Raw genomic sequence first — 14,200 nt, 5'->3', positions numbered from 1 at the left:
TCGTTCAGTTTCATGTTAGGTTGCAGGATATCGTATACATTTTCCATAAGTAATTAAACAAAAACCGCTCTGTTGTGCGTAAGTATTTAATATTTTATCGCCAAAATGGAAGGCGAAGCACATGGGAAGTGTTCTTGTCGTGAACTCATTTCATTTAACATTTTAAAATGCAATTTAACTAAATGAACAATCATGACATAGCTTGTGCATCAACTTAATAATGAAAATTCAACTCAAACGACCCGTTAAATATATTTTTTTCATAGATCTACTATAGGTACCTGTGAGAACTCTCTGTCTCCATCACAATATTACTATTGAATATCCAATTTAATATATTTTAAAATATGATAAGAAATCCAATATAGTAAATGTATGGCTACTATAATTTAAGTACTGTCTGATACAATGAAAGTAACTTATGAGAAATATTATATGCTCATTCTAATGTCTCTATGCTACACAAATTCGTATAACGATGATAATATGTTATACTTAATAAGGAGTAGGAAGTACATTTTAAATTATAAACAAACACGAGGATATTCTAATTGTACGAATTTAAATAGTCTATAAGCAATTGAAGTAATAAAAAGTCGATAAAAACGTTTTTAGCTTATATAAACAAATGTATTCTCGATAAAATAAATACATCAATAGATTACAGAAGAAAAAGATGGTTTGTATAAACATATAAAATATAATAAATAAAGTAGACATTAGACTATTACCACGTTGTTTAAGAGACTAATCGTGACGCAGGGGCACAAGCGTCCGGATGTAAACATAGTACTTATTATTTTCATTTCCTCGCTCCGGTCAACACGCAGTTCATCTATAAGTGGGCGGAAAGTGAGGAATATTTGGAACGAAGTGTCTTAACTCTAGGTTCCCAGGTACTCTCACACCGGTAAAAACGTAAATTCGTTAGCAAATTCGGGTAAAATGAAACTTAACATCAAGAAACCAAAACTGATTCAAAATTAGTCGTCTAAATATGATATTAACAACATAAATACGATATCCTGCAATCAAATCAGTACGGCTTCAATGGCTTCGACGTCTGGCCGTGTGTGGTCGGTAAACAAAGATCTTAATGGCCGTAATCTAACGTCAACAGTTTATTACTACAATCGACATTGCAGTAACTGCAGATTTGCTCTATCTATTTGCTTATACAAGTGAACTTGTGTTTTCATTATTATTATAGGTACCTATTATAATAGTATTCATAGTTTGTAATCAAGGTATTTATGTTCTTTTTTTTATTAAAAGGAAAAAGTGGTACGTTAAGTTTGTGCAAAGTGGTACGTTAAGTTAGGCCACTCAATATGAAATGTTTAGAATTTAGGCGAAAAGTGAAGAACGGAGTGTCTTGACACTAAATATTCTCTATCGATCAAATATTTCAGAATCTCCATCTGCTAGAAAAGGAAACATATTTTGTGTATATTCAATATTATAAATATTAATACATACTAATAAGCCTATACAAAGTACCCACTGCACTAAGATAGTAATAAAATCATAATTATAAATGGTGCTAGATCAATAGGCAATTTCCCAAGACACCGGATGCGGTCTGCCGGGCACAAGTTCAATTATTGAATTTCCTACGCTCGCTCAACAAAAAGCTTTGCTAGCTGTGATTCCTTTGAAATTATCACATTATATTGTGAGTATGCGCTTGTTTCTACTTCAATTAGAAAGAAAATTAATTTAAAAGACAAGACAAGAAAAATTACATATTTCAATAGTTTTTAAAAGACTCTTTAAACATCGTAATAGAATATTTAAAACAAGTTTTTCTTTATTGACTAATATGATTTACTTAATAGATTTTTAAATGGCTGCTTCCTTCCATGTGATTCGAGTAATTTGAAAAATTTTTCTTTATAATTAAAATTATTAGAATTATCGATTGCCCCCCAGAAAGTTAAAAAATAGGTTATTTATTATATGCATTTCTTTTTCATGAAATTACAATATAACTGTATTTAATAAAATATGCCCGATTTCATTATTTGTATAATTAATCCATGAACTTTTGTTATAATTAAGATGCCACTCAGTGTTGTTGTTACATCTAATAGGCTTTGCAGGGGTTATTCCTTCTTCTAATTTAGTCTGCTTTTGCTTGTTTACGTTTATTATGATTGCTTTATTTCATTTTAATCATGTTTGAGTAACTAATTTCTCGATAAATATAAATTAATTATTTGTATTGTTGTTTATTAAATCAAGTGACTTTAATCTTTTTTATGATACAATGGATTTTTATAATACATTCCTAAATAATTAAAAACTTAAATGTCCAGTCCTAGGGAATCGTCAAGATAACAAGATGTCCTCGTGGATTTCAACATAGAGTCTGCATGGTTGATCACATTAGCTCCAGAGGCCGATGAGTCACTGTATGAACGAGTTGGTAAGTCATTGTAGTTTTGAAGCCCAACTCCCAGCGGCGCACGCAACGCTGCCTCGCCAGTTCACGCGCTCCACTGGGCAATTTGGAAAATGTAACCAACTTTGAACACCACATTCAATTTAGTTTTGCTTGTAAAATGAGTGGGTTGGTATTGTTTTGCACCTTGCACAATGCTAACCTTAACAATATATATATCCATTTTTCCATATATTAAACTTTTATAAGAATTAGTATTTTCTTATTATTTTTCCAGAGCATAAATTAAATAGATACAAGATATTCGAAGGATTGTCATACAGGCAACAAATGCGTATCAGATTACAAATGCGATACAGTAGACACATGGCGCGTGCACTGGATTGGAGCGAAATCGACAATTCGATCATGGCAAAATCGACCCGACCACGGAGAACGTAATGCTATTTATTAATAAAGACAACACAGACACGGGTTCTTTAATTTTTTTTAGCTTCACGCTGTAGCAGGGTAGGCAGAGAAAACCTAGTGTTAAGACACTCCACACAGACACCCGTTTGTGCCCTATTGCCACGACATTTTTTTGAATATCTAGTTAAGAGTCACAGAAGAGATACCCTTTATCATTTTTTTAAGAATTGATTCTAAACTTGTTAAGGCAAAGACTTAGAGCTTTTGATCCATACATCCATATGGAAAAAAATGTAAATATAACCTGAGAAAAAACTCGTTATTATTATTTCTCTCAGGCACAAGACGAGCAAAGAGATTGAATTTAAGAAGTATACATTAGGTATGTATGCTATATTGAAACCTCTTCTAACAATTTCACATACAATCATAAATTCTAATTTAGATGTGCCGGATCGCGTTACCACCACCAGCTTCGCGGACTCATTGTATGTTACTCCCAAGGCGAAGCACCCCGTAACGTATACAAAATTAATTAGACAAAATCTTGGGGCCTTGTAATATTTTATTATTATTTCCGCTACTGAGATTTTATTAGCGTTGGTATTTATTGCTCAGAATGGAGGTCTGATTAACGTCGTTCCTGTATGGATATGTTCTATTTAGCTACATACAAGTTCGTAATTACAGAAGTTGTAATTACAAGGTTGCTTACATTGGAACCTTCGCGGGCTCGCGTTGCTTTATCGCGCTGTGAATGTTGATGCTTCGCTAAATTAAACGTCGCCTTTTTAGATATTTTCTTTATTAAAATGCCTATCAACAATAATATGATGAGAGTAATTTATAAATGCTTGAGTTTTTTATACAGAACTACTGTGCATAGACAAATGCGTTTGAATATTGTGGACGAATAATAATTATGATTATTTTTTTAAAATTTATAACTGACTAAATAAAATTATTATAAAAGCAATATAAGTTTACGCACCATTGATATTCAATTCGATATAACAATGAATTCAACATATCTAGAAGATCAAATTGTGAAAGTCAAATTAAAAGTAAATTATATGAATACATTACAACATACGTTTATTATCTACCATGTTGGATGTATAACTTTTAAGCTCTTAAGTCCTGATACCAAATCTGAATATCTAAAAGTCCAATTTAAATGGCACAGACATTGCCTTTCCTATAAGGTAGTCCATTTACGTAGCAGACAGGACTCAGGGTACAGCGTCTTCTACTTAGCGGTGAGATGTGTAATGCCCTCTCAATTGAATCTTTCTTGACCGCTCCTTACTACTCTTTTACATGCCTTAACTTTTAGACGAACTAAGATACCATATAAAGAAATTGATCATTGAACTTTAAAATACTAGGTTATATCAATTATTTAAATTTTTAATACATACGTTTGTTTCTTTGTGGTTTCATATTATATGTAGAAAAGTAAGAAAATTAGGAACAACGACAAAATGATTCGACATTTAGATGTCATGAACTTAATAAAATATCTATCAAAATTTTTCTGCATAGGCTTATAATTTAGAAAATGTTAAAATTTTAGATTTTATTTTATCTGTTGTGGTTTATATCCGCGCGTACATTAGGGTGAGATGAGTCGACCAGTCGGCCAAATCTAATCATCTGCATTAGTGATGCGCGGCCGAAGCCCATACTGCGCTTCATTTCACCAGAACATCCTCCCCTGATCCGATTTGTACGTTTGTGGCCTCTCAAATTGAAAATTTTCCTCAAAATGAATAATCGAAACCCATTAGATGGCCAAAGAAAAAGAAAACTTTTGTTTACGTCGTCGTGATTTATTTGGTAAAACCTTAATCGAGTGGAGATAATGAACCAGTCTATATCGTAGCTGCTGTACTAAATTCAATTTTCTATTATTTTGTACCATGAAATATAACTATTTTGTATTTAGGTATATGAATGTAATTTATTTAACAATTTTATTACAGTTTACTGCTCTTTACTTGTAACTGCTCGTTAAGTTCACTAAAGTCATTATAAATAGGTATATATGAAGGAGACATTTCCCCCAGGTGACGTGCCCAGCATTATAGGTCATCGGTAAAGAGATCACGTAGCCAATACCACCCAGATACGCCAAGATGTAAGCTATTAGAAAAATGGTGTAAAATTGTAAGTAGGTAATATGATTATCACTTTTATTATTTCATTTTTATATATTTCCTTACTCGGAGTGGGAATCGAACCTACAACTGTCGCGTTGGCCAGACGCCGCCAGGACGCCCTCATATCTACCTATTTTGTATAACGATAGCAATGTTTTAATTAAAAACTTAAAAAAAAAAACCTTATATATAGGTAACTTTTACAAAATCAATAGGTAAATACATTCAGTTTTATATCGGTAAAATTTTTAAATTACGATTTTAATTAACATTTTTATAAGTAAGTATTAAATAATATTTAATAGACTGTAATAAAATAAATAAAGAAGGTAGAAGGCAATATTAAATTGCAAATATTTACACGTGGTCAAAACGATATACTGCTGGTACTCCGGTAGCACCGGTGTTGCCGCAATAACTTTAAGTGAATAATACGATGTCGCGTTGAAATTTTATTAAATATTAAAAGTTACACAGAGTTTTTCCCATATCGATGCAGACAAATTGTAATAAAGAAAACTATACTAATATAATAAAGTTGAAGTGTTTACTTAATAAAAATCTCGGGAACTACGAATTTGAATTGGAAAAATATTTTTTGTCGGATAGTCAGTTGAGCTTCACGCCTAACGCATCTTGATTTTTTTTTATATTTCAGCATGAAGCAAAATAAGTAGGTAAATCAATCAATAACATCAGTGGAGAACGGAGTGTTTTAACACTAGGTTCCTATCCTGCCTACCCTGCTATATGCGGGATACTGCGTGAAGCTGACAAAAAAAATAACTTATCGAATTGTCCCACGTGATAAAATAAGTTTTCAGTAATTGAATGCCATGTATGGCTGGAATCAATTTTAATTTTGGTATTCACCTCACGGACTCTGACGCGGTTACACGTCCCTCTGCGGTCAGGATTTACAGGGTATTGGAAATATGTTTTATTCTTTTCTGCTAAGATGTTTGTTCGTGACTTTATTGTTGGTATTTCTGTCCAATTACGTTGAATTCCACCGATAACTTACATAGGTTTCATGAATAAATATAAAATATATATAGCTAAAATATATATACCTTTATTAATAAAATCAATAAATTATTTTATTAAATGATTTCTCCCTTTTACCTTTAATTTGCCAAAGACTATTCTAAATTACTAAACATGTTTGAAATATAGGAAATGTTTGCGAAGAGGACGTGTCTAGTAATGGGAGGTTTCCGTCTAATACCGTTGAACAATACACCGATTCGATGTTCAGTCGACAGTGCAGATTGCTATTAGGAGCACTGCAATAGCTATAACAATGTTATTCATATGAGGTGAACTAGAAATTGTTTTCTTAGTGTTTATAATTGAATAAATAATTAAATGAGGACAATGCAGACTGATTGATTCGGTGACGTAAAGGAAAAAGTAAAGAAGATAAAAAAGAACATAATATTATGAACACCGCCCAGCAACTATCGTCTTTAATTAACTGTCTCAAATTTGCAAATATGGTTTTAGAAGCTATAGAACAATATTAAATAGGTGATATAAAGAAAAATAATAAACTGGAGAGTACGGAAAATCTATTCAAAATCATTAAATTTCAAACCAACATTTACATAAACTTCTATTCTATTACATTTGACTGACATATAGGTTAGGCATATGCAGTTATATAATGCAAGTGCAACAATCATTGGGGTGCATTAGGTAGCCTAACAATAGCCTAGACTGACTACTGATATACGTTGATACGATTGTTTCACAAAACAATCCATTCGAATTTGACCACTCGCCTGTCCGACTCGTGATAGTGTTTGAAATAGAAGGGGATTGAACATCATTAGGTTTATGAATTGTGATACAGAATATCATATTTATATTTGTATCTTCAAAAATCTAATTAAATCAATTTCACGCTGTATCCCGCACGCAGCAGGATAGGCAGAAGGAATGTAGTGTTATGACAGTTGTAGGGCTAGCTAGTGTTAAGACGGCGTTGATTTCTACAACTCAACACACAATGACTCCAGAATTGGGCAAAAAATGGGGAGTGTCTAAACACTAGATTCCTTCTGCCTAATCTACTGAGCAAAAATAGATATATTTCTCATTTAAAATTTACTTAATATCGAAATATTTAATAAGGAAATTTTAATAAATTAATAAAATGTAACTGATATCCGTACAAGGAGCACGAAGCATAGGGTATATTGATAACCCTCCATTCCGAATATAATGTTCACATAATTGGCGAAACATTTCCATTCTAACCCTTTCAAGACAGCCGTAATGTTAAGGTCTACATGTTATTTAATTACGAAATCTCGACGATGGGAATTGTACTAACTTCTAACGTCTCCTGGAGAGATCTGATATAGCGTCAAATATTTAATAACGTTATATTAAAAATAATTTGCTTCAACTTTTTACTTCAAAAGTTCTTAGGTATAATGTATTTATATATATGCTATATCACTTGTTTTTCTTTACTCATCTTATATGAATTTAGTATTAGAGAAATAGACATATTGGTTTGTTAAGAAAAAAGTAATTATATTAAAATATTTTATTGATTTATAACATCTTTAAGTTCTGTTCGTATGATTTTAATAATATATTATATTCATTTTAATAATAATAATACGCAATACATATATGATGCTCATTCTAAGCAAATCCTTAGAAACAGTAAGTCTCTAACTAATCAGTTTAAATTTACAGTCGGAGTAATATCTATGGATTCATATAGTCTCCAACTCTCTAAAGTTCTTGGGGTAGAGTAGGAACCCTTCTAAGCTATAACTTTCACAGAACTATCTGTCTTAAACATTTTGATATAATAATACTACTTTTTTTTAAATATGAATATTAATAAAACAGTTTTCTTGAAAAGTAAGTTTGTTACTTTATTAGAGGCCGTAGTGGCGCAGTGGAATATGCGTGTGACTGTAAACACTACGGTTGTGGGTTCAATTCATTTTTCGATTCGATTTTCATTTCTTCGCTCTGGTAACAAAGAAAAGCGCGGGGTTGAGTTCCGCCACTCAATAGTCAATGTCTCGAAAATTCATGTGAAAGTGCGGAACGTTGTGTCTCATAGCTAGGTTTTCTCTGCCTACACTATTAAATTATTTTCGATGTGACTTTGAGACAGACTTTTATTTTCTATGAGTTGTATTTTATTTATCTAAGTTGAACAATAAACGAAAACAATGTTTAAATCAATTAACCCAAATTATATAAGTAGAAACTATCTAGATTCGTATATAAAAACTTTCAAATAGAATATCTATTATGAAGGAACGTTGCCTGTTGATTAGGCCCGGGCTGTTGTCCAATTTATACAGTGCAAAACGGTACTCCCAATTTCATTGTTATAAGTCAATTTATTTAACATTTTTTTATTAATTTGATTGAAACATAAAAACAAATTATACCTATATTTTTTTGAACTGTACTATTTTTGAAGTAGCTATTTGCGGTGTTGAATTTATAGTTTGTATAAAAACTAATCTATTTATACGACAGTAAATCCATTTGTGAAATGAAATATAAAATGGGGAACGGCAGTGTCTTAATAGGAACGGAGTGTCTTAACACCGGACACTCAGGTTCCCTCTGCCTTCCCTGGTAAAAAAGATGAGTTTCAGAAAAATAGATCTGTATGCATTACGACTGACCATAGTTAACAGGCGCATATTGCATCGCTTTTGTACCCGAAGGCGTATTTCATACTGTCGACACATAGAACGCTATCTGATGATTGGTTTTTGGCAATTACCAGTATTGCTCACGTCGCAATCCGGTTCATTCAGCGTGTGAAATATGTATAGGATCGCGGATTCTCTTTGTTGATTGCAGCCAGTGCGGTGTGGCGGTGGTCTGCCGTTCAAATTATTTGTTAGTACATTATTGTTGAGTAACGGAACGTTTCTAAACATTATTAATAAATAAAACAAAGATTAATAAATTTATATAGTTACTAAAGTATTATTTGTTAATTTAATTTAACATTTTTAATTACTTATCTTGATTTTTTATGTTTGACGTCAATATACATTTGTAATGGATAACGTTATATAATTTAATCTTCCTTTTCTTAAATTGTTTACAACATCCATAATTGTATGTGCTTAAATTTATTTATAGTCCCTTCAATTCAAGAAAACCAAAATGAATCAAATAGAAAAAAAGAAAAAAAAACAACAATTTCCGGTGTAGTTAAAGATTTAAAGTATCCAAAAATATGGAAAATATGGAAGCCCATCAACAAACAAAACTGTTGTGGTTTTATTGTTTCATCAATAGGTTTTTATTAATTGTCAAAAAGCTTTTAGTACATTGGACGCAAGATTGTCAAATATCGGTGGAAATCCATTAACAACAGCTCGTACTAGCGAAATTTTGTCCTAGTAATGTTTTTACTTGGAAGTTTAACAATTACTAACCCTTTTTTTATGAGATCAGTAGTCGCAGAGGCTGAAGTGTGTACCTTTAAACGCACAAGGTTCCCTCTGCCTACCCTGCTGCTTTTTTTATAAAAAGCAATAACAAAACATTTAAAACATCCTAATTAGTCACATATATTAACTAAACATAGCTAATATTTAAACTATTTTGCACAAAAGGCATAATAACTATTTGTCTTAAGGTGGCAGGTCATTGCTACCGTGTCGTCTGACATTTGCATAAAGGTCACCTATCAGTACATTTTCTTAGCTGACAATCCACTGTATTGAAGAAAGGGTGTTATTCTATTGCGTGCAGCTTAACCTTTGTGTTCTAAAAGGGGGGGAAATTAAGTTATTGTTAATATATTCAACTACATTATAGCGTTTTATAGCAAACTTAAGTGTTTTACATAGTACGTCTAAGTATACAAAGAAAATACGGAAGTTATTCAGTAAGTAAGTTTTTTTTAAGTTTTAAGCTAATTAAAGCAAATTTAAATGAGCAATCTTCATTCAATTAAATTGTATAATCAGATAGTTCCTCGCGTTATCTACACAGCAATCGATAAACACATAAATTATTGAAGGAAAATAAAATCAAAAGCTACAATCGAGTCTTGGGAAAGTAAAACAAATGTGATGAGTGTCAGTAACAATGAGATCTAAATGAGAGTAACTTATAATACGTGTGAATAGGAAAATAAAAATCTATTTTAATTGAATATCCGTAGTCTATTGTAGCTTACACAATTATACAGGAAAGAGCGATGTGTTCGTTGCACGGAAAGAAAATTGGCCACGGATGGTATACCGTTTACTCGAAGATAATAGTTTTAATGTAGGAAGTAAATAACGTGTCTTAGAAGACAATGGTGTCGTAATAGAATATCCTATTAATTTTGGCGAATGCGGAGCGACGGTCATGACCGGTGATTTATGTAGATATTGAGGCTTTTGTTTATTTTCGACGTCTTTTCTGTACTAATAATACTTTTTACTTACTACTAGTAAATTTCCTATTACTTATTTTAGTTATAAATATTTTAGTGACTTACCTCTCATTTTTTGTTCGTCCAATAGTTGTCTTTCTAAATTGTCTTTCACCTCTCGTTCTCTAAGTACGTCCATTTTCAGTTCAGCTGTAACAATAAGTAGAATAATAACAATATTATATCATAAATGAATATAAATGGTTATAAATGATTCGTTATACAAAAGGCATTGTGCTCTAACAGTGATCCACACCGTAACAAGGCCGTGAGCAAGGGGCCGATTAGAACATAAACACGGATTAACTCATTCGGAATCCTCACAATTGAAGGAGTTGATCTGGGAGATTTGCATAACTTTCAATTAAAGCTAACCTGACGGAAATTATTAGGGAGCTATTTCCGATTTGAATACGAGTTCAGCTTCAGAGTATTATTTGTGGAATTAGTTTTGCTAACAATGATTAAATTTAAATTATTATTCAAATAAACGTTGATTTGAGATAACAATTTTTTTTTAAAGATTGGAAATTTCTTATATGACGTTCTGCTATCAAAAAAATTTAATTACCTAACCTTTATTTCGAAATTGCTAAAGATAAACAATTTTTAGATAGAAAATAATAAATATTTAAAAAATCAATGTCTATTTTCCACCTATTATTATATGGCGACTACTGACAGACTCCAACGCCACACCTCGTCTGTCGAATATATTCAATCCCCTGAGTTTGATCGAATCTACAACATTCCTTTGTACATGCAGACATTTTTAGCAATAACCATATCAAATATTATAAGAATATTTATTTTATTTATCGATTTTTTAATCGAATTATCGACATTTTAGTAAAGAAGCATTACTGGTACCAGCTTCTATATCGACAAACAATAATCTTTAAGATAACAGAGACAAGTTAACTTGCTCGTATGCTCGTAATAAGGCCAGGAATAAAGGCGAGTTACTTATACTATCTGTAACTAAGATCTTGTAAAGTGAAACGATGTCTTGTTCATTGTTTGTTAAATTTTCTCTTACTGTTTATATTTTGAACGTTGTATCTGATAATCTTGATATTTAAAAGGTAAAGGAATGGCGTTCATTTTAGTAAGGAAAACTGATGCGTGGTTTCTATCCTTAGCAGAAGTAAAGTGTAGAGTAGGACAAGGTGATTTTTCCATTAGATCCTGGGGCTGCGTGATGGGAGTACAAAATGTCTTAAACATTTGAAAACAATTATTCCATTATCCATAAAAGTATATCATAAATAAAATGAAGGTATAATTTAAAACGTTAACTAAATTTTGAAAAACGATTACACTGTGCACGGATTGGCTTGTAATTTAAAATTATTTTTAATCTTGAAGATGGAGAGGACTCTGTTCGAGATTAATTTCAAATCAATCCAGTTGTATGGTGCAATTTAGAGGGCTTTTAGTTAAGAGTGGTTTCGCACATGAGACGTAAATTACCTTCGGCGAGGCGGCCATTAAGGCTCGCGTCGGTATGCGCGCGCGCCGTATCTTCGCATCTCGCGATTTGTGAGCCGAGACGTTTCAACAAAAGATGCTCCTGGTGGTCTTTGAGACCAGGCCGGTCTATCTTTGTATTGTTTGATGTTCGTGTTATAGATACGGATAATGAGTTCACTAATAATTACTTATTGGATGCAGCCATATTTAAATTTACACTCACTAAGGAGGGGTACACGTATTTTAAGCTCTTTTTTTACATGGAAAATGTCGCTACAGACAATATATAATACCTACCTATGCCCATGAAAATATAAAAACGTAAACATTACAGCGGAACACTCAATTATAACAGAATCGATCTTTATATCGAATCAATCAAATTTAAGAACATGATATAGTGGGGCCGAGTAAAAAATTACCACTTTATAAATAAAATAACAATAAAAATGATGCGCCGTTCAACAGAATATATAATTATGGACAATTATTATTATACCGAAGCTCAATGGCTGATAGATGATTGAAAGGATCGAAACCCATAAACAAAAGGATCGATTCCGGTTACGCAATTTAATAACAGCCTCAAGTAAATAACTTATGTAGTAATCGATTCGAAAATACTTTGTTTCGAGTTTAGACATTTATTATAAAATGTTGTTCAAATGTAATGTCTTACTGTCGTGTTTTTCCAGGCCAAGTCCCAAAGGGATGAAGGGGCTGTATAAATTTGGTATGTCTTAATTTTGTTCAATGTACAAGTGGTGTAGATGGTTTTCGAGAAATGTTAGACACATTCAGATACACATTAAATATTATTTTAAAAATTAAATCAAAAACAAGATTTAACACTTCTTTGATTACTAAAAGAACATCAGAAACTAAAAGTTTACATAATTTTCATTAAATGACAGTAAAATTACAAGCTTGTTACAATTCGAAGTGAACAAACAATACGAAAGAACAATAGCAATGGAGCGCAACACATAAGTCATAGGGCGAGCGAATTAAGACATATTTTCACAGCCCCCTCCGCGAAGACTAAGTTGGCTTGCAGTTAAAATAACAATTAAAGTCCGCTTAAAATTTACGACTCGAAACTGGCAAAATAATTTAAACGAGGCGAATGCGAATAAAATGACTCTTAGAAAGGAGAAACAAAAGAACGCATTTAGGTCTCCCTCGCGCTCGCTTTCGGTCCTTTTACAAGGGAATGAATAGAAGGTAGTCTTCAGCGGTTCGGAGGTGAAATTTTAATAGTAATAGCATAAGGAAATATTACTGAGGAATATTGCTGATTAAAATGCTTAAGAAAACGGAGAAGTGCGAATAAAGCCGGATTAACATTTACAATGGTTTGGGATTTTAATTTAAATCGTTGTCTGTTGGCATTTTCCTAATATTTTTGCATTATATTTTTTAACCTACGTATGTATGAGTTTTTTCAATAATAAAATAGGAAATAGGAATATAATAAAATAGGATATTAAAATAAAATAAAGGAAAAACTTTTAATGAAATAAGCAATAATTGATTTCAGTCTACTTATACATTAACTAAATTCACGATGTTTCTTAAAGGCAAATTCAAAGTAACGATAATGGCTGTCACGGCGTGAAAAACGAATTTTCTTCCCTATGCTTTTTAAATTTACAAACCGACGGCAATTTTATTTTAGTGTTATTAGATTTTCCGGATTATGTCACACAGAGATGTTACTGTGGAGGATTATTCCCGAAGTCCCCGCGCTGATAATAACACGAATTGCTTTTCTTTATTACGTGTGAAATAAGATCATAAAAATTTGCATCTATTACTATTTCTTATTTTCTTTTGTGCAAAGCACATTTTATATTGACAATATTTTGAAATCATTTCTTACCTTGCATTAAAAAGGATTTTTTAGTTCATTGTTGTTATTTTCATTAATAATTATTGTAGTGCGTTATTATTTTGTTTTATTCAATTTATTAATAATTTCCATATTTTAATTTGATAGTCCAACATAAATATAGACTTAATAATGAAGATGTCCTCACAAAATGAGTTAAAAAATATTAGTGGTCGAAACGAGCACCACAGGAATAACTCGGCGTTATCGGCGTTATCGGCGCACGCGCAACCTATCGCCGATCGAACCACGCCGGATAAGATTATCCGGTAGCCCTGTATTATTTTAATGAGACTACACGACTCCGCGAGATTCGATACGATACGAAAAAAGCTTAGGTAACGAAGCAAATAAAAATATACAGGTCAAGAGAGATATCACCCTGCCGCTTTGCGATGACGGCGCTCGCAATGCGAACAATCCGCAGC

General features: G+C 32.0%; 1 protein-coding gene across 13 annotated transcripts in view; it reads right to left on the bottom strand.

Annotated features, from left to right (window-relative positions):
- dac (dachshund family transcription factor) overlaps positions 1-14,200 on the bottom strand; it is a 120,461-nt gene that overhangs the window by 17,691 nt on the left and 88,570 nt on the right. For all 13 annotated transcript variants that reach the window (XM_085202863.1, XM_085202864.1, XM_085202865.1 and 10 more), the window contains one exon: positions 10,475-10,558. In XM_085202863.1, coding sequence (XP_085058989.1) covers positions 10,475-10,558 — 84 coding nt within the window. The remainder of the gene's footprint in view (positions 1-10,474; positions 10,559-14,200) is intronic.

Source organism: Heliconius melpomene, chromosome 19 (assembly GCF_056956725.1).
Source record: "Heliconius melpomene rosina isolate 202511_hmr_F chromosome 19, ASM5695672v1, whole genome shotgun sequence".
NCBI lineage: Eukaryota > Metazoa > Arthropoda > Insecta > Lepidoptera > Nymphalidae > Heliconius > Heliconius melpomene.
This window is presented reverse-complemented; position numbering and strand designations above follow the sequence as displayed.